Source organism: Penaeus japonicus, unplaced genomic scaffold, assembly GCF_977035675.1.
Source record: "Penaeus japonicus unplaced genomic scaffold, GWHDUDI00000001_assembly GWHDUDI00000005, whole genome shotgun sequence".
NCBI classification, from domain to species: domain Eukaryota; kingdom Metazoa; phylum Arthropoda; class Malacostraca; order Decapoda; family Penaeidae; genus Penaeus; species Penaeus japonicus.
The window spans coordinates 5,233,070-5,259,753 of record NW_028234407.1 but is presented as its reverse complement, the minus strand read 5'-3'; the positions used below and the strand labels follow the sequence as shown (position 1 = coordinate 5,259,753).

Sequence of the window (26,684 nt, the reverse complement as noted above, 5' to 3'; positions counted from 1 at the left end):
TCTCCCTCTCTCGTTACGTCATTATGTTCGAGGAAGCAATCCTGAAGACGTAATGGGTTAATGGGCCGTAATGGGGAGTTATTAATGCCACGAAAAGTGGCGACGTGAAGCGCCTTTGAAACCCGTCTTTTGTGAATCTAGATTTTGCCGGATTTTGAAAGGTGTTTGGATGCTCGTTTCCGCTCGCTCTTTTGCTTTGTCTTATCACTGTGGTTGTTGTTGTTGTTCTGGTATGGTTGTTGTTGTTTTTGTATGGTTGTTGTTGTTGTTGTCGTTTTTTTCATTATTCACTCTCTTTCTCTTCCTCTTTTTATTTTTATTTTTATTTTTTTCTTTCTCTCTCTTTCTTTCTCCCTCTCTATCTCTATTTCTATCTCTATCTCTATCTCTCTTTCTATTTCTCTCTTTCTCTCTCTCATTCGTTATGTTTATCTATCTACCTATCTTTCTGCTTATCTGCCTTTTCCTCTCTACGTCGCCCTTTTCTCCCTCTTTCCATCTCCTATATCTATCTACCTTCCTATCTCTTCACCTCGATCTATCTATCTAATCTCCTCTGTAATCATTATAGAAAAAAGAAGCTTTCACTTCTAATCATACCCAATCAAGAGAAATCACAAAGGCGTAAAGAGCACAAAGCAAAATGACATATATAAAGCAAACGACGAATGTCCGTTTTCTTTATCCACTTTTGTTTAGTTTCCCCTTAATTGCGCGTCGACGTCTGCGGTCGCGGCGCTGGCCTGCGGTCACCCGCGTCCGTCGGGCCGCAAGGACGCCGAGTTCTCTTTCGCTCTTATCTTTCTCTCTTCCTTCTTATTCTCTTCTTTGGTTATTTATCTTTCTTGATTTTTCCTTTTTCTTCTATTCTTCTTTTGACTATTCTCTTTTTCTTTCATTCTTCTTTCATTCCTTTTTCTCTTTATCTCTTCGCTCTTTTTTCCTATCTTCTGTTTATTTTATTTTTTTTTTCTCTCTTCATCTCTTAATCCACACTTCCCTCTGCTCTACTTTACTCCCTCCCTTCTATCCTTTTTTTTTAATCTTCGCTTCCTCTCCTTCCTCCTTTCTCTTCTCTACGGTTAATGGAGACAAATCCTCACCATAATTAATCATTAAGACAATCACGTGACCACGAATCGAGATATCGACATAGATAATGATAATTATTCATAAAAAAAAATCGAATGCGGTGTCAATTGCAAGATGCTTCCGTCACGCGAATGTTGCATTAAGACATTCGTTCATTTTGTAACGTGCAACGTATATGCTGTCTCTTTCTCTTTGTTCTCGTTCCTTTTAATGATGAGTGGGTTTGTGTGTGTGTGTGTGTGTGTGTTCGTGAGCTGTTATGACTCTCCGTCCGTTCATGTACGTATGTGTTTTTTCACCCTTGCCCACGTGTATATATATATATATATATATATATATATATATATATATATATATATATACATATATATATATATATATGCGTGTGTGTGTGCGTGTGCATGTACGTGCGTGTGTACATGTACGTGTACGTGCATATGCGTGTGCGTGTGCGTGTGTGTGTCCACCACCCCACTCAAAAAAAAAAAGGAAAAAAAAAAAGGAAAAATCCCCGATGACCCACAACGGCGACCGCATTCAACCTCGGTCTGCGTCGGGTTTCGGGAACGGAAGGAGACGGGGAAACAAGGAGACGGGAAACAGTGACGTCATCATGGCGGGGTGGGGAGAGGGAGTGAGGGGGAGTGAGGGAGGGATTGAGGGTGGGGGAGGGAGGGAGGGGGAGGGGAGGGGAGAGGAGAGGGAGGGAGGAGGAGGGGGGGGAGGGGGGGAGGGAGGGAGGAGGGAGGGGAGGGGGAGGGGAGGGGATATCCGATGGAGGGTAGAGGAGAGGGAAGTAATGGGAGGGGGAGGAGGAGGAGAAGGAGGAAGATAAGGCTAAGAGGGGGAAGGAAGAAGGGGGGGAGGGGGGAAAGGGAAGAGGAGGGTACAGGAGAGATAGTTGCGTGATTTAAGGAGAGAGAGGAGGGGGAGGGGGGGAGATAGATGAATAGATAGATAGATAGATAGATAGATAGAGATAGAGATAGAGAAAGAGAAAGAGATGGAGAGAAAGAGAGAGAGAGAGAGAGAGAGAGAGAGAGAGAGAGAGAGAGAGAGAGAGAGAGAGAGAGAGAGAGAGAGAGAGAGAGAGAGAGAGAGAGAGAGAGAGAGAGAGAGAGAGATAGAGACGAGAGAGAAAGAGAGAGAGAGAGAGAGAGAGGAGAGAGAGAGATAGAGGAGAGAGAGAGATAGAGGAGAGAGAGAGAGAGAGAGATAGAGGAGAGAAGAGAGATAGAGGAGAGAGATAGAGAGATAGAGGAGAGAAGAGAGAGAGAGAGAGATAGAGGAGAGAAGAGAGAGAGAGAGAGAGAGAGAGAGAGAGAGAGAGAGAGAGAGAGAGAGAGAGAGAGAGAGAGAGAGAATCCCTTTTTCTGCCTTTCGTTACTTGCGGCAACGTGAAAGTGGCCATACGACCATTAGACATAATTAAGAATGAATTAGTATTTCTTTAACAGCTGGTTCGTAATTAGTCCGCAAATGATGAATGATAAGGGCTATCATTCACTCTCTATTATCGTTCACTCCTCCATCTATCTTCAGCTGATAGACAGATATATAAAAGTGATAACAAAGATAACGGAAAAAGAGGGAGAAGCAATAAAGTAAGAATAATGGTAAAAGGACATAGATATAGATATAGATAGATAGATAGATAGATGACATGACGATAAGATAGGAATATAGAGTAAAATATAAATCTGATTATAAATCAAAGTATAAACACAATTACACACAAATACAAAGAAGCAAGAGACAAGAAATAATTACACACCCTCGACCTAAATGGTAAAGAAAACGCTACGTCCGTCGCAAGCTAAACTCGACCTTATTCACTCACGCCCTAGACGCTCTGGTAATGTTTCAAGGACAAGTGAAGTACGGACGCCGCGCCGTGACGTGTGGAATGCTGGGGTTGCTGACCACAAGCTCAACATGCACACACGCAAGCAGACATACGCGGAGATACACGCACGCACGAACATGGAAACCCGTGTATACATATATACGGACATACATACACACAGATACACACGCAACGGAGGTATACATACAGACACACAAGCGTAATGGCAGTTTTGAAGAAACTCATGTCCTTAGGTAACCTGCAAACACACACATTTATGAATGCGCACATCTCTACTATCATACATAGGCCTATATCAAGTTGTTAGCATCCTTATCGATGCCAAAATATACCTGCAACAATCTAAAATTCATATCAAATAAATATCATCATCACACATTCAACTCACACGAATTTTGAAACATCCACAAAAACAACATAAACACACCATCCAAACTACAATAACACACAAACAAACAAACAAAAAAAAAAAAAACACAAAAGATATATGAAAAAATAAACGAAAAATGTCAAACTCACCTGGTGATTCGCAACCACAACCACCATAACCATCGTTACAGTGGCACTGGCCATCCAGACACGCTCCGTTCACACACTTGTAGCCTTGTGTGTACGGGCAGTTATCTGTAAGAAAGAAAGAAAAAAAAACATGGAATTAGTTATAGAAAAAAGAGACATAATTGAGACTGAACAACTTAACAGCGCAAGAGATGTAATTGGCGAGTTTCGAATACTATCTGGAGGATTTTTTTTTTTTTTGGATTGGTACTTGAGCTCGCGTTGAAGTCTCCTAGGGTTTGGAATATGGTGAATATGTATTTAAAAGATTTAAGTATTCGTGCTGTTGAGCTGTGATTTTTTTTTATGTACACCTCTTTCTGTGTTACAGATATATTAAGAAATGTGAGAGAAATTAATTCAATATAATGAAGTTTGTCTTCAGTAATAAGGTGATGGAACATTATCGAACACAACCAATAACTCCACAATCTTTGCGATACTTATGCAAAAAAATAATGATAATAATAAAGAAGAAGAAGAAGAAGCATAAGCAAAAGAAGTCGGAGAAGAAGTAGAAGAAATAGAAGAAGAAGAAGAAACATAAGTAAAGGAAGTAGAAGAAAAAGAAGTAGAAGAAGAAGAACAAGAACAAAAAGAAGAAACAAATCTTCCAGAAAAATAGAAAACTTCCGCCTCGGGACTCGCGAATAATCTCCCATCATCTCCATTCACGCGCGCCCCTAAACAGCCATAAAAGCTTTCTCCGCAACTCTACGAAACTCGGCGCTGTTCGTCGAGACCGCAGCGCTAGCATCTGCTCACGCTTACTACTCACGGCTCGGAAAATAGGAGGTAGGGAGGGAAGGAGGGTAGGAGGGGAGGAAGGAGGGGAGGGAAAGAAGGGAGGGAAGGAGGGAAGGGAAGGCAAGGAGGTGAGATTTTGTTTTTCTTTTTTGAACCAACTAGGTTTCGAAAGAAAATAGCTTTGGCTTTGCTTCCCTTTTCCCCTCCCTCTCCCCCCATCCCCACTTCTAGCCCGCCCCCTCCCTCCTCCCCTACATCTAGCCCATCCCCCCTCCTCCTCCCCCTACCCCCCACCCCGGGACCCCACCCCTAACCTCCCCCGACCCAAAACGTTTACGAAAAATACTTCAAGTTCTTCTACCGCAATGGCTCTATTTCTTCCCCTTCTCTGACATACTTCGGTAACCTCTATTTTCCGTTCGACTATAGATTCCGGAAGTTTTGGAAGTCGATTTCCGCATAATACCGTTTTCGGCAGCGATTTCAGAAGGGCGGGGGCTGGTCATATGTTTATCGTTGCGTTTGTGGTTTTGTCTCGTGTTTTTTATTTGTTTCTTATTCATTTTGTATTTGTTTTGTTTCTTGCTTATTTGTATTTGTTGTTTCTTATTTTTATTTGTTTAGTTGTTATTTATTTATGTTTTTTATATACTATTATCATTATCATTATTGTCATTGTTATCATCATCCCTCTTACCATTCATATCACTATCAGGATATTTTAATCAGTATCATTATAATTCCTATAATAATCACTATCACTATCATTTTATCTATTATTTTTGTTATCCTTTATCACAATTATAATCACCGTCCTCATAATCCTCATTCTCACCATCATCATCATCATATTGATCATCATCATCATCATCATCATTTCTAGGGCGGTGGACTGACTCTAGTTCCTTTTGGGTCGTTGTCTTATTTCTATTCATATATACAAGATGCGGCTAGCATACTCCTCCTCTTAGGCATAATGGCATCTAATGAATGAGCTTATGAGAAGAACTGATAATAAATAATATTAGAATTGATTACCAAAAGATGATATATAAGTAATGATCGAGAGATAATGAAAAAATAAGAATAGAACAGACAATTTTTTTTTTATCGATTTTTTTCCTTCGTCATCTTCGTAAAAAAGGAAATCCTTAATGGCAGCCTCGAGCTTTCACGATTATGACCCAAAAATAGAGGGGAGAAAATGTCCATCTATTTATCTCCCTCGAAGGCTGGACGTCGATGTAGAACGAGGGAGAGAGAGAAGAAAGATGGAGAGTGAATAGAGGAAATGGTGGATAATCGTAAGGAGGAATAGGTCAAAATAAGATGGACTGTGATAAAGGAGGCGGAAGGAGAGATCGCTAACGAGTCAAGGAAGAGAGTAGGGGGAGGGAGGGAGGGAGGGGGGAGATGGAGCGATGAAAGGAGGGGTGGGGAGAAGGGGAAGGGGATGGGGGAAGATTAATTATGCAGACAATAGCTCTCTCTTTTCCCTCCCTCCCTCCCTTCCTTCCTTCTCTTCCTTCCCTCTAACTTCTCTCCGTCTCCCGTTTCCTCCTTCAGTTCCTCCCCCCCTCCCCTTCCTCATCCCTCCCTCCCTCCCCTTCCTCATCCCTCCCTCCCCCTCCCCTTCCTCCCTCCCTCCCTAAGACGCTAACGGACCTCCCATAACCGGACACTCGGACCCCGATGATCTAATTGACAGGGGACATAGTGACCTAGATCCTAATAGATTTTTTACGTCTATTTTTTATGTATTATGGTCATTATTGTTTCTTTCTTTCGTTTTTTTTAACGTGAACGAGAACGATACTTGATGTTTTTCTTTTTTTGTACTTAGAAAATTTTTGAGGGAGTTTAAAAGAGATGTCGTGTAAGATAAAAGGTGAGATTACGCAGGCAAAAAGATTATGATTACAACATATATCCCTTTCTTTTTCTCTCTTTCTCTTTCTCTTTTTATTTATCTTTCTCTCTCTCTCAAAAGCAACAAACACGCTTTCATATATAATCCATAGTTACGTGTATGTATCTGCGTACGTTACTGTGTATTTCCATTTGCCTCTTATTTGAAACTAAACCCCTCAAGAATTCCAATCTGCAATGATCCGACGTCCCTGCAATGGTACGCAGTCACCCCTCGAGAGCTCAATGACCCGACAAGGCCTTGACAAGGACAGGTTGTGGGTCACTGGTGATTTCCTAATGACATGTCTCGTTATGGTGATAAAGAAAACGGGACGTTGATACACTGTTCTCCTTCGCTCGACCCTCGACGCTCTCACTCGAACCCCGTTTTCTATGTTTGGAGGCGGGGGTGGAGGGGGAGGGAGGGAGGGAGGTTGGGGTGAAGAGGGAGGATGGGGCGAAGGGGGAAGGAGGATGGGAGGTGAGGGAGAGAGAGAGAGTGGAGGAGGAAGAGGGAGGGAGAGGAGGAGATAGAAGAGGAGGAAGAAATTTAGGAAGTGGAGGAAAATAGGAGGGGGAGGAGAAGAAAAAAAAAGGGAAAGAAATCATAAATAACTCAAACACTCTCCCCGGCCTGTACAACACAATTAGAACTAGTCTCCTCTAGCCGTAAAAGAAGGAAAGAAAAAAGAAATTCCATACCGCAAATATTATGGCCATTTGAGTGGTACTTTGCAAATAAAAATATACATAAACATGTTTAAAAAAAAACACATAAAACTACATACAAAAAAAAAACACACAAAAAAAAACACGGTCATACAGTATCATATCTTAAAAGGTATATATATATATATATATATATATATATATATATATATATATATATATATATATATATATATATATACATACATATATAAAAGAGATAAGAGAACCTTCAAGAAACACAACAAGCCGCCATTGGGAAAGATCTTGGTCCTTTTCCGTCCGTAATTTCCTTCTGAATGCGAGTCCAATCAAGATGGCCGAAGAAAGTGAATATACAAAGGAATGATCGAGAACATGATCATTTTCTTTTGTTAGTTTGGTCGGGCGGAGGAAGCTGGGGTCGATGGCTTGATTTTTTTTTTTTTTTTTTTCTTAAAATTGGATTTGATTTTCTGGGTGTTTTCTCTCTCTGTTTCTGGGTCTGTTTGTCTGTTTGACTGTCTATATTTTATGTTCTTTCTTTATCTATCTATCTATCTATTTATATCCATCTATCTCTCTCTCCCTCCCTTTCTCATTTGAATTTTGTCTCGAGGAAGAGGAATGGAGAAAATGAATCGTCCATTTTATTAATCAATCAGTCAATTTTGTTGATCAATCAGTCAAATGTTTCAGATAATCGTACAGTAATCACCTCTGACAATGCTAATAAGAAAGATAAAAATAAAAGAGGTCAATCCAAAATTCGCGACCTGGTATCATAACTACCAACAAGAATAATAAACTCCCCAGAAAAATGACGTCAGATCGCTTCTAATCATAACAAACAAACAAACAAACAAAAAAATCACGTAGACAAACAAACATCAAATTCTCCTTCTTGTCTTGGCCCATATTTCTACCTCTTGGTCAATGTGTCGCGGTCAGTCAAAGAAAATTGGCCTGTGTTCCCGTCCCCCATTTTCTTCACTTAAGAAAATGGGAACAAAGGACAACAGATCAAGGCTGAGACTTTATAAGTAGGCCAATGACCACTACGATTTATTGACACGAAGGGTCATTTTTAGAATTATTAGCTTTAATCAATATTTGTTATTACGTAAGTCGTAATTTCTTAATATTGTTGTAAATAATTATGGACTTCGTTGTTTTGTATTGCTGCTAATTTCGATTTTATTTTTATTTTTGATTGAGATTGATTTGTATGGATATTTAGGTACGAAGTATTGCATGATTCTGTTCAAATAGCTGATTTAAATGTTCCATCACCTGCTCCGATTTGTATCTATATCTATCTATCTATCTAACTATCTATCTATACATCTAGCAATCCATCTATCTACTATCTACCATCTATCTATTATCTACTTATAAATATATAACATAAAACATAACATACATCTGTAACACCGAAAAATAAGTACATAATCAATAATAAAAAACAAAAAAAACATCAAAGATACTTACTGGTGCATTTGAGTTCTTGGAAATTTTCATCGGATCCTAAGAAACAGTTCGGAGTCCCATCACAAAGTCTCGACACTTCGAACAATTGAAGTACGTCTGTGGACTCGTTCACTTGACAGCCGAAATAGCCATCTTCTAAATTTAAGAAAAATATCTCTCTTTGAAGTCCTTGTCCTAAGTTCACTTGAGCAGAAACCTGGAAAGAGAGAGAAGAAAAAAAGTTAGTTTTATGGATATCGTGGTATTGTAATTAGGTATTGTTTATCAGGGTATATGCTTCGATTTTGAGATGATCTTGTGGTGTGGGGAGTTGGTGTATGTTGTTGTGTGGTTAAGGAGACACGTGTGTATGTGTGTGTGTGTGTGTGTGTGTGTGTGTGTGTGTGTGTGTGTGTGTGTGTGTGTGTGTGTGTGTGTGTGTGTGTGTTGGAGCTTTATTTACTGCGTGCTGTAAAGTTCTGGTGCGTAATCTTTGTTCGTTTCAAAGACTAAACCATGGACTAGAAAGAAAATGATAATCCCTTTAATATCTATCATCCGTATATTCGCATAATAAAAAAACATTGCAAATAACTACCGTGGTTAAACATTATCGTACATTACCCTGCGGCAGCTTCCTACGAGTTGCCAAATGTACAACGACGCGACATCAAACATCAACACACTTGCCAGGGATAGCGGCCCGCTTACCAAGTATGGGAGAGGATATAAATACGAAAGGGATCTCCACTCCCTATGGAATTCTCACTGAGGCGTGGTTCGTTCCATCATTCTAGAACGGCGAGAATGCGCCTAAATATCATGACATGAATAAGGGAAAGATGAATAAAGTTTGAGTCCTCCGAAGACATCGCCAACGTGAATAAATTTATTCACTCGGTCCACCCCGGCAAGACTTGCCTGGCGGGCTGGACGGTGTCAGGCCCCCGCGGACGTCCTTCTTTCGGATAGTGAATCCACCGCGGGAAGATCTTCGCGCGTTTCGTGGGCGGAGAGAGGCGATTACGGGGACGGAATTAAATGATCTGCTTGATTTTGTGAGCATTTCAAGAGAAGCAAAAGTGCAACGGTGAGTCAAGAGAAGCGTTGGATATAACCGGGCACGCACGGTATCAGTAGCTCGTACGTGGGAGCGCCTGGTTTGTCAAGGACAGCAACATCAGGTGCCAAGTCGTCATGTGTTGCTTAACTAGCTTGCAAATATTGAGCTTGGATTGTTCGTTTTATCGTCTCGTGATAAGGCTTTTCACCTTTATATTGTATACGTTATTTAGAATTGAGTTGTGAGGAGGATTTGCAGACATAGTAATTATACGAAACGGCTGGAAAACGAGTTGGAACAAAAGCCTGTAAGACTCGCCCACTGATGATCGTGTGAGGGACCAGCCCACGCTCACAACTTGTCCCGTTTTCTCTGTGACTCACACACCTGCCTCCCTTCACCTTATTCACGCTTATATTATGTGTTATTCACTCGATACATTCTCGAGGGAGGCGTCATCTGGAACTTTTCCCGACGCCGAGATGCAAAGCCAGGTCACCCAAGAGCCTGAGCCCCGACGTCGACCTCAGAACGAGAGGGAAATCCCGGATGTACGGCAGGAAGGATACAGTTACTGTCCTTCACGTTGCCCTTATTCCTCTTCCCCTCTCCCTCTCTCCCCCTCTCTTTCTCTTTCCTTTTTCCTCGTTTTGAGGACTTGACGTTGCCTCTTAAGCCAAACGGGCGTGACTTTGCCCTTTCCATGAGGCAAAAGTGCAAGTGAAACGCCGAGAGATTGTGCAACGTGTCTCCTTCTGGGTCCTCAAGCTGCCTTGTCCCTCTTCCCGCCAGTCCTGTCTCCGTCGCCACTCCTTATCCTGGTGACCCTGAGACCTCACCCCCATTTTATTTCCACTGATTACATCCTATTACTGCTGGTATGCAATCCTTGAATGCTTATCTTTCGGCGACGTGTCCAAACAGCAAGTGGACGACGCTTAATTGGAATGTTAGAATAAAGGAACTCATCTGTCAAGACCTCAGCATTGTTAAGGGCTTCCAGACCATGACTCCAGGACAACACATCGGAGGAACCCTTGACGACCAATAGCCCGACAAAGGTCCTGTTCATGATCATGTCATGTTCTCAAATATACCTTCGTCAGCATGTGGAGCTTGCCATGCAGCGGACCATGTCATGCAGCTGACCCAAGTCTCCCTAAGTGTTTCTACCTGAACAAAGAGAGCCGGTAACCTTTGAGAAAGGAGTGGATGGTAAGGAGCAGAGGAGTAAATGGAGCGAGGGTGTGTGGGAAGGAGAGACAGGTGCCGTGAGAAAGACGGATTAGAAGATTAGAGGAAGGAAGAAGTAGGAGTAAATGATTAGCAGGAGAGAAGTAACGAAGAGTGATAAATAGAGACAGACGTAGAAAGCGAGCAAGAGAGAGAGAGAGATAGAGAGGGAGGAGACGGGGAGTTGTGACGAAGCAGAGGACGTGTGTGAAGACAAGTCCCTCTACCCCCAAAACAGCCTTGACTTCCCGAGTGTTTTCACCCCAAACAAAAGCCTCACGAAGGCGCGGGCAGAAGCTCGTCCTTGACATAACAGGGCGTGATTCCTAATTTCTTTCGCCCTTAAAATTTTTACCAACTTTCCTTCCATGACTGGCCGAGCACGAAGGGCGCGATAAAGGACGCGGGGGCGATGGACATCCTGTGATGGAGGAGATAATCCCCCTCCCTCTCCCACCCTCTCCCCCTCCCCCCCGCTTCGCCATCCCCTCGGATTTCAGCGTCTATAACACCCCCTTCCCTCCCACATGACCCTTCCCCTTCCCCCCTATCCATCACCAAACCCCTCCCCGCGCCCCCTACCCCCCCTCCAGCCCTCTTCCTCAAGCTCCCTCGCTCCCCGGACCCGCAAAGGATTCCCAAGGTCCTTCAACGCCCTTCCAGCGCCCTTATCATGACATCCTCTTCCCTCGGGCAGCGTTCCACAGAGCACAACGGCCTTCCAGATACAATTACTCTTTCCTCAAACTTCTCTCTTCATTTTCGTCTTGAACTTCTTTTCCTCGCGTTGCCTTCCTCGGCCAAGTCATGAATCATTTCCTAAATCAAGTCTTCCTTCCGAAAGGATGATTCATCTTTTTTTTTCTTTCTTTTATTTATTAACATTTTTAATTTATTTTTTTTATTTTTATTTTCATCATTATTATTTTTTTTTTATCGATTCCAGATTTGCTCTATGCCAAATATCTGTTATTAATTGCGTTTCGATTGATATCTCATTACGAAAAAGTTGAAAAAGGGTTCATATATTATCCTTACAATTACTACTACTACTAATCCTATTATTATAGTCTCTATGATAATAGCAACAATAACGATTATTATTATAATCATCATCATTATCATTCCTCCTCCTTCAGAAATCACGACTTTGCGGTCTCGTCCTTGAAGGAGGGACCCCGAGTGACCTACAAGAAAAGTTAATTAGCAGAAAATTCCTCAACTCCAGGGATTATCGCTGGCTTGTTCCACTCACCCTCGCACCCCCCCCCCACCCCCCGCCTCCACCCTCCTCCCACCCATATCCCTAATATCCTATGCATCATCCCTTAGCCCCAGCCCTGGTATTCTCCGTCTTCGCCTTCGTCAGGAATAAGACCTTCAACCTCACCCTTATGTCTCAAACCTCAGAACCCTAAAATCCTGCATTTGCCTTCGTCAGGACCTCAGCCTTCGACCTCGCCCTTATGTCTCAACCCTCAGAACCCTAAAATCCTGCATTTGCCTTCGTCAGGACCTCAGCCTTCAACCTCGCCCTTATGTCTCAAACCTCACAACCCTAAAATCCTGCATTTGCCTTCGTCAGGAGTGAAGCGCTTGCTGCTCTACATGTGAAGGATCGAAGACCTAGTTGTGGCGTTTCAAATAATTCCCCGAGGCCGTAAAGTCGTAATTGCGTCGTTATTGCCGAAAGAAGCCGGGTATTTGAGGCAATTGTTGTTTACTTCGTAGTTTCACGGTTAAGATATATATATATATATATATATATACATATATATATAATTGTGTGTGTGTGTGTGTGTGTGTGTGTGTGCGTGTGCGTGTGCGTGCGTGCGTGCGTGTGTGTGTGTGTGTGTGTGTGTGTGTGTGTGTGTGTGTGTTTATGTGTGTTTGTGTATGTGTGTGTATTTTGCGTAAGCGGGGTTAAGGTGGGAAAGTGTTGCGTTTATATATGGCAAACTATTTTTAGAAATGTGATAGAAAATAACTAGATACAGCCAGACAGTTGCAAAGACGAAAGGCAACCGCATTCTCGCTTGTCAAGGGGAAATACCGGCGACTAATGATTGCTCACCTCAGAGCTCGCCAGGCATGCGCGTCATGAACAGTTCTATAAAAAAGCAGTTACAAATAAGAACCAAAATATCAAGAGCAAGACTAGTAAGAACCAACGGAAGGTCGTCATGCAGTGACATAATGCAGATCATGACAACTTGCATCCGATTGTTTTATCTGTCATGAATAGGCGCCGCAAACAGAAGGTTCATTTCTCCGCGTCGTTCTATTTCAAAGTCGACCTTATCGGTTCGTTGTTTGTCTTAATTCGTGTTAGCATTAGTCTGAGTACACTCGGTGTTTCGTCACATGAATTGCGATCATTAGTACCCCCTCCCCCCCTCAAGGTCATATACCCCCCCCCACCCATCTTCCTCTACCCCCATCCACCTACCCTCGCCCATCCGCCCACGATCCATGAGGTATTACGGACGCCCATTTTCTTACCTTACCTTGAGCGCCTACGGAAAGAAATCTGAATATGGCCACGCGTTATAAATCTCCAGTGCTATATAAGGTAGATGGTCTAAGACATTGTGATTTCTGTAAACAAATCATACTTTCCCTTCTGGACTTAACCTTCTGGTAAATCATAATCTTGACATCTCCATGGAACGTTTTTTTTTCTCTTTTTCTTTCATTTTTTCCGAAACACACGAAGGTCAAGACAAAGCGGCGGCGAGTCACCATCGCTCCGTCAACATCCCGGAGAAAGAAGACAAAAGGATGCCCATCCTGAAGGATCCAGGTGACCGACGGAAGACAACACAAGCTAAGACAGCAAGACTAGGATATCCAGCACCCTTTCCTTCAGCCACGTTAACGAAAGACCTCGAGATCCTATACAAGAAGGATCTTAATTCGACCTGAATCCTTCTTTATCCTCCTCCCTTTCTCTCACAGCTCCTTCAATCTAGGATACACTGCGTCCTAGCAACACGGCTGTATAGAACCTGGGTCTGTTGGCTTGGGTAGGCGGTTGGTTGCAAGGTTGCAAGTCAAGGCCGCGAACGCTCACCACCTTATCATTAGGGCGAAGTAAAGACCGAGTTTACGAGGCTTTTGAACGCTCTTGGTACGAGGTTTGTCTCTTTGTTGACCCCGGGTCGAGAGGAGAGCTTGCTTGGTGCCGATTAACCTCGTTTTAAAATCAGTGTGTTTGTGCTTCTTCCTTCGATTGATGATGTTTTTGTCATCGGGAGAAAACGTAGAAAATAATGCCAGTCAGTGCTTTGTGATGTGAATAGATATATCCCTTTTATATCAATAATAAATCTGTTTCGTATTCAGGCGCATCGTTTATCATATTCGTTCGCCTTCGCGGATTTCGTCGAGCAAACAAAATATTATCATATCCACCGTCACTGATGCACCTACCTACCTATTCTCCTCTACCCCTCTCCCCACCCCCCCTTACATTACCATACACCCCCCCCCACCCCACCACAACACTCCAACGTCCTCAACACGCTCCATCCCATCCCATCCCCCCCCTCACCCCCCCTCTCCCTCCACGAAAAACCACAACTTCATGGGAAAAACGAAGCGAATTTCGCTGCGACGATCCAGGTTTCGAGCCCAAGAACCAACGCCTCGGGGTAGGTGGTTCGAAGCCGCTGGAATTCACACCTGTCCTAGTTCTCAGCCTAAAGGTTCTTGTTATGGTTATGAGTTCTTGGATGTTATTCATTAGCCCCGGGATGTAAGGGGGAGGGGGTCGGGGGGAGAGGGGGGTGGGGGCTTTTCCGTGACTTGGGAAGCGGGCCACTTGCTCATACAGTAGTACGCACATATGATCACTTAAACGGTGATTTTCGGGTAGTTTTTGGATCTGACTGTGAAAAATGAATCGGAAATGGGTTATATATATGGAAAATTTGGGATATTAAAAAAAGAATGTTTGAATTTGAATATGCCAGTCAACTATTTTCAATATCATCAAATTACAAAATATTACAATGTAATTAGGTATTTATGAAATTGATAATACTGAAAACGTTAATAATAATAATATTTCCACAATCTCACAAACTAACAACCCAGCAAATCCACAAAAGAAACAACAACAACAACAAAATTAATATCCTTCGCCCGTACATCCGCCTCCCTCACTACAGCAACTTTCATTTTGCTATATAAGGAAGTAAGGGCTAAGGAGGCCTACGCGGTCCTAAGCCGAAGGACCTCCGAGAGTCCTTTTGAGGAATACCTGAACCGCCTACTGTGCTTGGCTCTGACGTCTTTGGCATTTTGCTTTCGGGTTGTGGGACAGGAGGGTGACAAGCATATGCATATGGAGACAGGTGGAATGGGACAGATGGTTAGGCAGATAAATATAGAAAAAGGGAGAGAGGGAGAGGTAGATGTAGAGGGGGAGAGAGAGAGAGAAAGAGAGAGAGAGGTAGATGTAGAGGGGGAGAGAGAGAGAGAGAGAAGGGGAGGGAGAGGGAGAGGTAGAGAGAGAGACGAATTGCCCAAAAAAGGACCAGGAACTTTTATGTAACTAAAGGTCTCGAGGTAAATCTAAAGTTCACCCTTCGTTAGTAATCTGGTTTTCGTGCATAAAAATTTCTCCGCCAGTCACCTCCCCCCCCCTTCCCCGCCTTCAACGTCCCATCACCCCGCCCCCACCCCACCTCCTCCCCGCTCCCCCGCCCCCTCCCCTCCCTTTAGAATCCAAGTGGAGCCCCGAAGCAACATTTTTCAAGAGCATCATGTCAATTATCCATCAACTTTCATCGAGAGACATGATTAGTAGGTTTTCTTACGGTTAGCCGAGGCGATATGAACCATATGGACGGATATCGGTCCAGAGAGCGAGAAGAGTGATGTTCTCTTGGCTTTCTGGTGGATAATCGACCATACGGGAAACGAAAGGCTAGGTAGCTCGTCCGTGCTATCTCAAGACTACAGGAAAGAAACTTCTGGGTCTACCGCAAAATTATCGCGGGAGAGATAGATGGAGGAATCGTATGGAAAGAAACATCTCGGCGATCTCACGACAATTAACTTCATTAGAGAGAAACCGAAGAAGAAAAGAGACGACGACGCGACAAAAAGAAATCATTAGTTATAAGATTAATTAGTTCCTTTAAACGGGGAGAGGCGCATAACCAGGGCACAGTCTCGAAAGTGACTTTGCTCTTTGCAATGCAATCGTAAATGCCTTCCATCCCAGTAATGCTCTTGCAATGGCAACGACGCGAGAGAACAATGCAAGCTTAGGCAACTCCCAGCGGTTTAGTTTTTGAATCTCGTTTCCTTAAGGCAAATCCGACGAGTTCAAGATTTGCCTGAGAGATCGCTGACGCAACCACTGATTTACGTCACCTTATATCCACCCTCACCCCAGATTTACACAGATTTTAATCCAGTTACAACAATATTCCCCAAACTCACGAAGACTCTATCAGCAAAATCGCTTCCATTTACCCAGCGCTGTGTGACGTGCGCGTTTAGTACCGAGACGTCTGCTATCTCGTCATCTTTAGCCTTACCACCCGACGAGATGATAATGACACTTACACACAAACTACCTGTTCGGTCTATTTGTTGTTTCCCCCCCTACGCCCTTCTCCCTTTCTCTCCCCCCTCCCCCTATCCCTCTACCTTTCTCCTCCCCTCCCTCCCCTCCCACCCTCAACCCCGCCCCTAGAGTACCTAAACGTAACCACTTATTCATTAACGAGTAGATGCCTTATCAAAAGAGGTGCGATCTGTAGGGAAAAACGTTTTAATCATTTTCAAACGTGATTTATTTTCCGAAGAGGATTTTCTATCATCAACAGAAGAGAGGGAGGAGGGAAGCAAGGAGATAATGACCTAATGTTATCTACTGGGTCATTATAGAATGATGAAAGCCGTGTATGGAAACTGCATTCTGTAACCCGCCCAGCCCTTATCCCGGGGGTGTGTGTTGGGGGAGGGGGAGGGGGAGGAAAAGGCGCGTGAGGGAGTGACCCCAGGCGGGTGGGCCTAAGACGGGCTTTTCTGGGTCAGACCTCACGTTTGGAGGGAGCAAATTGTCGTTCCATTTAAGGACTCTGTCGCGACGCTTCTAGTCCTACGGTTCTTATCCTTACATCGCGTCATTTTATGGTACAGTCATTAAGGAAATTGTTCCCGCACTTCATAACGAAGTGTTAAAGACTTTTGTTTTCCCGACGGGGATAAAAGGCCCCGGCTGCGGAGTATTGGAACCGGGTGAGAGTATCCTCGCCGCCCACGGACTCACTGCCGCCACCGGGCCGCTTCCTCGTAATGCCTGACCTAATTATGAAGAACGTCTCTCGCTTATCTCGAGATTCCATCATGTTCCACCGCCGCGGAAATCAACTTCTTGAGACCTATTCTGTGATGAGCTTATTCCTTTTACATAGACATTCCTGTCGGTGGAATGAACGAACGCGTAGGAGTTTTAGTCGAGGATGCTGCGAGAACTGATGCGGTGTTTCCTCATGAGATGACCTACATCGGGGACAGGTTTCGAAGCCGCCCTTTGCCCACGCCAGAAGTGGACGGGGATCAGAAGGAGAGGGAGTGGAAGGGTTGAGGTGCGAGATGGGGGGAGGTGGGGGAGTCATGCACATCTCCACCCATGCGCATGACGAACCACTTCAGGACTGCTTGTATAGAGACTCGTTCGGAAGAGGACTCGAAATCGCGCTCGGCTTTCGACGCCTGTTATAATAGGGAGAATCTGCTTAGGGAACTCACAGCGCGACCCCCTTTACCCGTGCGTGTCGGTCCACCTCCGAATCTGTTTGCTTGCTTGCTTGCTTGCTTGCTCGCCGTGCTTGAGCCGCCCACACGCTTCCTCTTGATTGCCTCCTCACGCCTCTTCGTCAGGAAGTAAAGATTTTCGCCCAGCGCCTTTGCCGTGACCTTTTTCGCTGGAGTCGTGAGTGTGCTACATGCGAGACTCGGGTCGGCGTGTCTGAGGGCTCGGACTTGGGACAGATAGATTTTCGTCGAGTAATATGTATGTCACTTTTTTCTTTTTTTGTGTGAGATAACTGTTAAAAAGTGATCATAGGTTTTGAAATACTATATAGAGACTGTTTAGCGTGGAATGATAAAAGAAGAATATCCATTTACTACATTGATTAGGATTTTCCGAAGAAAACTCTCCTTAAATAAATGATTTACCTTTAGTAAAAAAGACAGCGAGAACGAAAGAAAGAAAACGAATGGAAAATGACGATAAAGGATGAGAGAGGCAGGGAAACGAAGAACAGCAAAGACACCGGAGTCTGAAGTGGTTCTCTGGGCGTGTTGAGAGCGGCCAGACAACCCCTCCCTCCTTCCTGATGTTCGCACCCCCTCCCCCCTCAACAACTCGATACCCCAGATACCATTTTGGGAGGTGGCTCGAGATGCCTGACCACCGCAACAGCTCTTGATCTCGTGCAGCATGCAAGCTCAGTTAACTCTGCCCCCGCAAAGTCTAAAACACATGAATCATAGGCTTTGCAACGGTAATAAAAAACAAAAAAAATCTCCGGTTTCTTCCGAGCCAAGCGAGCGAAGAAAAAGCGAGAAGGTGACTGGCACACTTGCCTTCTCCTGCCCAGCATCACCGGGTATGCGGATTCTAGGTCAGAGATGTGGGCGGGGAGACGTATGTAAATGAGGCGGACGAAAAGCTTCCTTTTCATCACCGACACTGGAGGTTTTGGATCTGCAGGGAATCCAGTCCTTATGGATTTAGCAGAGTGATTTTAATAGGTAGCATTACGTGCCTACCTTACTCAAATAAAATAAAAAAATAAAAAAGAGGATTAAAAAAAAAAAAAAAAGCGACGAAGACCCCAAGGTTCCGCGTCCTCCATAGTCGGACACGAAACGCACTCCTTCCGCGTTCGTTTCAGCGGCGGAGACACGCGGCGCGTTTTGCGACCGTGGATGCTGCAAAGATCCGGAGATGAGAGGGACGAATCGCCGCACTCTCTTGCCGCAATTAACGGCGGTGACTCGCTGTCTCCTCCTGCTGGCGATGCGATATAGGGAGTCGGTCTCTGATGGCGCTTTTCGACTTTCCTTCTTTTCCAATGACGTCACGTGCGGCAGATCGGTCTCGGGGCGTCCTAGATAGCGCCTCGTGGAGACCCCTTTTCCTTGGACACTTGTTTTTTTTTTTGTTTTTTTTTTTAATCTACGGCTTTCTCACATTAATCGCTCTATTTATTCCGGCGAATCGATTTAATCTGAGTCCGGTTGTAGCGCCGGCTCGATGGGGAATTTCACTCCACAATTTAATAGTAATCGAGGGTGACTCTTCTATAATTAGTTGATCGTTCGTCTTTCTTCGCGATGTGGAGGAATAATGACGACATGAGGAAGAGACGGATATCGAAAATTGATAAAAGGAAGAATAGCAGAAATGAAAAGATGAAACGAGGAAGAGGTAGAGACACGATAAAGCCAGAAATAAGAGGAGGAAAACAAGACCATAGATACAACAAAAACAGAAAAGATACTAAGAACGGAAACAAACCAAGAGAAACAAAGAAAAGAAAATGGAATGACCGGAGAAAAGAAAGGAGAAGAGAAGGGAAAGGCAGGGCCGCACCGTGTGGCTGCCGCTCCCTCCTCCCTCCCCCCCTCCCCCCTCCCCGCATATCATCACGTAACAGTCGCCACGTCCTACTAAGACCACGGCGCGCGGAACCACGTCCGAGCGCTGACCATAGTCGCGCTGAAGAAGTTTCGAAGGAAATGGGAATTTGGACGATCATCTGTGGCATTTTTTTTTTCTTTTTCTTTTTTTTTTTGATGTTGGTTTCTCTATTTTTTTCCACGTTATTATTTTGTTCTTGTTCTTTTGTTCTTTCTTATTCTTCTGATTCTTTTTTCTTTAAGGAGGAAAGGGTAGGTTACGTGCATGTGTCGAGAGGTATTGGAAGAGGTTAAGAGGAGCGGGTGAGGAGGGGAGGGAGGGGAGGGGGGGAAGAAGAAGAAGGATGGGAGGGAGTGGGGGGGAGGTGAAGGCGCAGGACCGCTGGAAGGGAAAGCTGCCGGAATGAATGGCAACCTGTAATCAGCCATACAGTTGCAATACACGTTCAACCGTCGGCGTTGCAGCGATGAATTTCTATCGAGAGATGAAAGTCCCCAAGGAAGAGGAAGGAAGAGGATAAGGGAGATTGGAGAGGAGAAGGAGGAGAAATAGAGGAGGGAGGATGAGGAGGAGTAAAATGAGAAGGAGGAGGATGAGGAGTAGAAGGAGTAAGAAGAAAAAGATAAGAAGGAATAGAAGGAGAAATAGAGGGAGGATGATGAGGACTAGGAGAAAGAAGAAAGAGATAAGGAAAAGGAATAGAAGGATAAATAAAGGGAGAATGATGGGGAGTAGAAGGAGAAAGGGAAGAAGGAATAGAAGGGAAAGAGAAGAATGAATAGAAGGAGAAAGCGAAGTAGCCATAGAAGAAGAAAGATAAGAATGAATAAGAGAAGAAGATAGAGCTATCCGAGAAGAACCATAAGCATTCTCCCCTTCCCCCTTCCCCCCTCCCCCTCTCCCTCCCTTTCCACGTCCGTACTACAAGTTGAATGAGAATGAATAACGACTGACCCACACTAAGCAGCACTTTCCGGCTGGCCTCAGGCACCACGCCACCCTGATTTTCACTTTTTATGGGTGTCTTAGATATAAAATTCCGTAGCCGCAGGGTGGGAGATTTAAACGGGGTAGGCCTACGTGTTTTTTTTTTTTTGGGGGGGGGGGAGGAGGGGAGAGGAAGGGGTGTGTGGGTAGAATAGGTCATGTCGGTAGATCTAAGAACTTTTTTTTTTTTTTTTTTTATACGCGGATTCCCTTTCTCCGGCGAGGTATGTTGCTCTAGATTTTAAGGAAGTTTGTATATTTTTCGTGTGTTTTTTTATTGTTTTATTATTATTATTTTTTTCTATATGTTTCGTGTGGCTGTTATATGTTTGCTGTATTTAATATCTTTCTTCTTTGTTGTTCTCGCATCGTTTTCTATCTATTTTCGCTCTCTTTTCCGAAGAATAATTGCTTTCCCGGGAAGATAAACGCGCCGCTGTTTAGTGGAGCATGAAGCCAATGGGGAAAGAGGCGCACTCACGCTTTTGTCAAACGTTTTGTTCTCTCTCTCTCTCTCTCTATCTCTGTCTCTATCTATTTATCTATCTATCTCCCAATCTCTTTCATTCTGTAACCTCACTCACTCTCTCTCTCTCTATCTATCTATCTCCCTATTTCTCTCATTCTGTAACCTCATTCAATTTCTCTCCTTCCCTCCCTCTTTCCATCTCTCTCCCTTCCTCTCTCTCTCTCTCTCTCTCTCTCCCTCTCTCTCTCTCTCTCCCTCTCTCTCCCTCTCTCTTTCTCTCTCTCTCTCTCCCTCTCTCTCTCTCTCTCTCTTTCTCTCTCCTCCTCTCCCTCTCTCTCTCTCCTCCTCTCTCTCTTCCCTCCTCTCTCTCTCTCTCTCTCTCTCTCTCTCTCTCTCTCTCTCCCTCCCTCTCTCTCTCTCTCTCTCTCTCTCTCTCTCTCTCCCTCCCTCCCCCCTCCCCTCCTCCCTCTCTCTCTCCCTCTCTCTCTCTCTCTCTCTCTCTCTCTCTCTCTCTCTCTCTCTCTCTCTCTCTCTCTCTCTAACGGGGACGGCACCGCCTTGGCCTCCGGGCGAAGAAAGCGGAAAGGCTCTCCTTAACGATACGAATCCGCGCGGACGAAAGCGACGAAAAGCTAGTCGCTGTTCCAATTAATTTCTTCTACTTCTTCCTCTTTTCTTTCATTTTACTATTTCTCTTTTATTTTTTTTTTTCATTCTCTTCATCGTCGTCTTGATCTTTTCTTGACCTTATGTCATTTTCGTCTTTTTTTCTTTTTCTTTTATGTCTTTTCCTCCTCCTCTTCTTCCTTCCATTCTTTATCCTCCTCCTCTTCCTCTTCTTCCCCCTCCTCTTCCTCTTCCCCCTCTTCTTCCCCCTCCTCCTCCTCCTCTTCTTCCTTCCACTCTTTCTCCTCCTCCTCTTCCTCTTCTTCCCCCTCCTCTTCCTCTTCCTCCTCTTCTTCCCCCTCCTCCTCCTTCTCTTCTTCATCATCATCGTCTTTTCCTCCTCTTCCTCCTTATCATGATTATCTACGGGCCAGGAATTTGGGCCACCGGCTAACTGGCACCCCGAACTGCCCCAGCTGCCGTGCTCGGGTTTCTAGTTAGCGAGGAATTTGTTATCTTTAGTTTTAGCGTTTGTGTGTGTGTGGGGGGAGGGGAGGGGGGTTAAGTGTGTGTTGTCGGTGGGTGGGGTGGGTGGGTTTAAGTGTGTGTGGGTGGGTGGGTCTAAGTATGTGTGTGTGGGGAGGGGGAGGTGTGTGTGTGTGTTTGTGTGTGTGTGTGTGCATGCGTTGATGCAAAAAACAAAAACATTTTACAACACATTCCGAAAAGCAAAATACTCTCAGTCCCGCAATTCAGACCCCCAGCCGTAAAGCAACCGGAAGGGTTAAGAAAAAAAAAAAAAAGTAAAAAAAAAAAAAAATAGATAAATAAATGAATATAAAAAAACGAAAGTAAACGCCCTCATTCACCACCCTATAATACAGACTCACATCAAAAAGACGCCCACTCTAATTTGATTCCGTTATCCTCTTCATGGGATCAGGGGCCAAAGCAGGTCAGGAGCCAGGCACAGGGGTGGCGCCAGAGGGGTGGGTGGGGTGGGGGTGGGGAGTGAGGGGGTTGGTATGGGAGTAAAAAAGGGAGGAGGGAGGTTGTGGTGGGGAGGGGGGTGGGTGCATGGTATGTCAGAGGAAGAAGGGAGGAGGGGGGTGGTTAGGGGGTATAGGAGAGGTTTAGGGAAAGGGAGGGAGGAGGAGGAAGGGAGGGAGGAGGGGGAGAGGGTGTAATGCTGGGTGGTAACTATCGTGACTTCCTGACCTTCTCGTTTCGCCTTGGAAGGGCATCTCCAGTCACTGAACCTCTGCCGGGGCTTCAAAGGGAAGTGGTTTCACTTGCAGGCAGTTTAGGACACCTTAGGCTTTCGTGGAGTGTCTTTGGATCATGGGAATGGCAGGGTATATACCACGCACACACACACACACACACACACACACATATTCACACACACACACACACACACACACACATACACACACACACACACACACATACACACACACACGCGCTAACAAAAATCCACTATCGCTAAAACCAAGACGCACATGCCATTCCATAACCGTCAATATCATAGCTTCCATAACCGGGTTGAATCCACGCAGAAACAATCCTGAATCAATATATAAGGATGATTGTCCTAACTCTGATTGATAGGATCTTTAAAAAACCTCGAACTATCCTTCTCGATCGCCGTGGATGGTTGGCTGAGAAAGGGATGGCTTTCATAATGGCGATATGATGTAGAATTTCTGAAACTAATGGTCGTAAGGCTTATTTGCTCTGGCTTTTTTCTCTAATAGATTATCAAAATTGTATAATTAAATTAAGCGTTTCAAGTTCAGAGTAATACATAAAGCCACGTAACGCCTCTTAAGGTCTATGCGCGCTAAGCTTAAGCATGCCTAGGGCATCACCAACATATGCCAGCGCCACAAAACCACAGGCACGTAGCCTCCGCCTGTCCCCTTTAGAGATGAAAAATAATTCCTCCCTTTTTTTCTCTCTCTCTCTAGTCTACTACCCACAAGAATATAAAAAAAGAAGGAATTTTATATTGACTTCTAGATCAGGCGTGTCCCATTTCACAGGGTTTTGGTTGATCTCTATCTTGAGGTGTTACGAAGGAGGAAACCTGAGAGCTCTTGACGAAGAGGAAGAAAGAAAAAAAAATTCCCTTTCATATAACCCTTTTTCTCTCTACGTCCGTTTGTGTAGCGTATCTTATCATTCACTACCGTTTAGGGCGGTCTAGTAAGTACGAAATATAATTAAACCAAAGCGAAGGGTAGGGATTTTTTTGGTTCACTCCAGTTAGTAACCTGTGGTGTGTCATCGTCCTTTGGAAAGGCAGGGGACTCTTAAGCTCGTTATTTTCTTTATTGGACTAAATACCCTCAGTAGTAAGGTAATTTCACGCATGAAAGACATCTTAGAAAAAAATAATAATCACAGTAATCTACAAATTCATCATTATTTAATAGATTATCGTAATTTTATGAATTTAGAATAATCCCGTACCCCCACTTCGAAATAAAAACAAAACAAACCTACGAGGCTTTCCTTCAAGAAAAATCCTTACGAAAGGGAAACGAGCTTAAACAAGATGAAAAATCTACCTGGATCTACCTGTAAATTAAGTTAATGATGATTGTTGCCCTTAAGAGTCAGGGGCATGTGACCCGTCAACCAAAATCACCCAGGGGTATGTGACGTGTCAATTATAATCACCCTAAATGCGGAAGGGTCTTTGAGAGAAGGGTCTAGGGTGTGTTGACCCTAGCGTGGTGTAGGGTGCTGTAGGATTTAAGGGTAAGAATCCTTAAGCCCGGTTGTTATTTTATGCTTGTGTGTTTAGGTGTTTATGCTGATGTGAGAATTACTAACTGGAAAGACCATTTAGAATTCAGAGGAAGTAATGCTAACTTTTTTTTTTGTTTATTTACTGTGATTACATGGCTGGAGATACGGTACGTGAACATTGCAATTATCAGGTATATATATATATAAGGAATGGTCACTAATTAGTATAGTTGGCAACTAAGTCCTTCACTATAATGATTCAGCAAATTTGTCGCCCGTTTTCTATGTGCACTGCGTCTGGCTAAGTTTACCTTCGTTTTCTCCATTTTTTTTTCTCATAGAAAAAAAAAAATATATATATATATACATACATACACACACACACACACACATACACACACACACACACATATATATGTATATATACATAGATATATATATATATACATATACATATATATATATATATATATATATATATATATATATATATATATATATATATATCTGTGTGTATGTGTGCGATTATAAATTTATACCGAAATGTTAGAAAACAAATAAGCACTGTAAACTTTTTTTACGACGAAGAAAATAGAAATAACAAAATGTTATTCATCCGAAACGAGAAAGAAAATGAAAATTACAGACGACCGTTTACCAAAACCGAGTCACGTTTGCATACAGACTTCTCTCTTATCTCAGCAACCACTGACTTTAGGCAAGGAAACTCACCTACATTGTCTCAGTTTCTTTTTTTTTAAGACAATATCTACCATGAATAACAAACATAAGAGATTATATATTCATGACCACGAGTTCTGTCTGGAAACCGTTTCGATAAACACAAGAGCAATTGCAAATTCGTCAGCCTTGTCATCCTAATACAAACTTGGAGATTGTTTGCCGTCATGTTTCAACACGTTGCAACACGATAAGCTTTAAGATAATGGCAGTGACAATGCCTTCATTACAAGTGTAAGAACGCCCCGCCTCGTACCGCAAACTACGCGTTTTTCGAAACTTAGTAATAAAAAAAGGAGAAAAAAAAAATCATACTCCATTTTCGATTTCTTATTCTTCGTTTCAGCTTTGCGGCTCAACCGAAAACAAATATCCCAATTTCTCTCTAGTCTTTGATGTTCTAAATCTCTTCCATCAAAGTGATAACGAACCTAAAATGGCGCCGATTCGAATCAAAACAAGATTCAGTAACTGCCAATCTCGTCTTTGATCCTCTAAACATCCCAAACGTGATATCCGATTCTCCTCTTCGAAGGATCTGGTGAAACCTTGCAAGTCTTAAGAAGGACACATACGCCATAAGAGCTACCTTGCCTCAGGCGGTCGTCTCTCATGCAGAACTTGGTGTCTCAGATAGGCCTAAAGGTTGCTTACTATTACATGTACTAAATGAAGTTTTGTTTTGTTGTTTTCGTTGGTGATAATGGTGATGATGATGATAAAAATGATAATGATTATAATGATTACTATTAGTATCATTATTACTATTACTATTGCCATTATTATTGTTCTTATCATTATTCTTATTATCATTACCTATATATCATACCATCATTATCATCATCATAAGAGTATGATATAACGATTCTCACATCTCGATAATCAGTGAAATATATAGACTGCATCGAGCATTACTCCAAGCCCCATTTCTCAACCAATTATACACACATACACTTCCCTTGCATAAGAAGCAACGTTAGAAAGTGCAAAGGGGAAAAAAACAAAAAACTGCAGCCCCGTCTTTCCCCGAGAGGCGCGAAGCGGAAGGGAGGACCCGCGCGCTGCCTTCCCTCAGGCGGTTCTTCACGCACACAACACTGTAGACGAGCCTCTTTTCCCCCGGTAATTAGTGACTTAATGGCATTTCCAGCTGCGTCGGGTAATCATATGATAATGATACCAATCTATAGTGGCGTTATTAGCCCTCGAAATGGTCCGGGGAAAATGATACGGCGGACGGACAAAACACCTTGGCTCAAGATACGGCAAGGCCGACGTGGATACGGGATGCAAAGAGAAACTCGACCTTATCCCCGGAGATAATAAGCTCGAGATTAGGCCGACGCACATCCGAACGGAGGCAGAAGGTTACGCGACGCGAAGAGGAAAAAAAAATGAGAATAGAAGAGAGAGAGAGAGAGAGAAAAAAAAAAAGAGAGGCGTATCCACACAAAAGACGAAACGCATGGCAGCCCTCGTCCTAAGGCCAGATGGCATTAAGGTCGACATCCGCATGAAAGGGCTCGTGTGGGGGAGGGCCCGTACACACTCGCGTGCGCCCTAGGCTGTGGTAAGTGTGAATGACTCCTCCCTCACGACGGAGAAATTTAATTCGAGATCCAGGGAGCGTGAACATCCGGCCAGGACAAGCGGGCCGTCCGTGTCAAGTTTAAAGGTTTGTTTCCAAGTCTATTTATGTGAATATGGGAAGAAGAAGAAGAAGAATAAACTGCAATAAACTCGATCACCGGAAGCAAAAAAAAAAGGGACAAATCATTGAATAACATTCTTTTAAGAAGTGAAGCTCCGAAACGTTCCGACA

General features: G+C 43.7%; 1 protein-coding gene across 1 annotated transcript in view; it reads right to left on the bottom strand.

Annotated features, from left to right (window-relative positions):
• Window positions 1–26,684, bottom strand: part of LOC122258285 (uncharacterized) — a 190,779-nt gene that overhangs the window by 119,408 nt on the left and 44,687 nt on the right. The window contains 2 exon segments of the mRNA XM_086536787.1: window positions 3,479–3,583; window positions 8,354–8,549. Coding sequence (XP_086392913.1) covers window positions 3,479–3,583; window positions 8,354–8,549 — 301 coding nt within the window.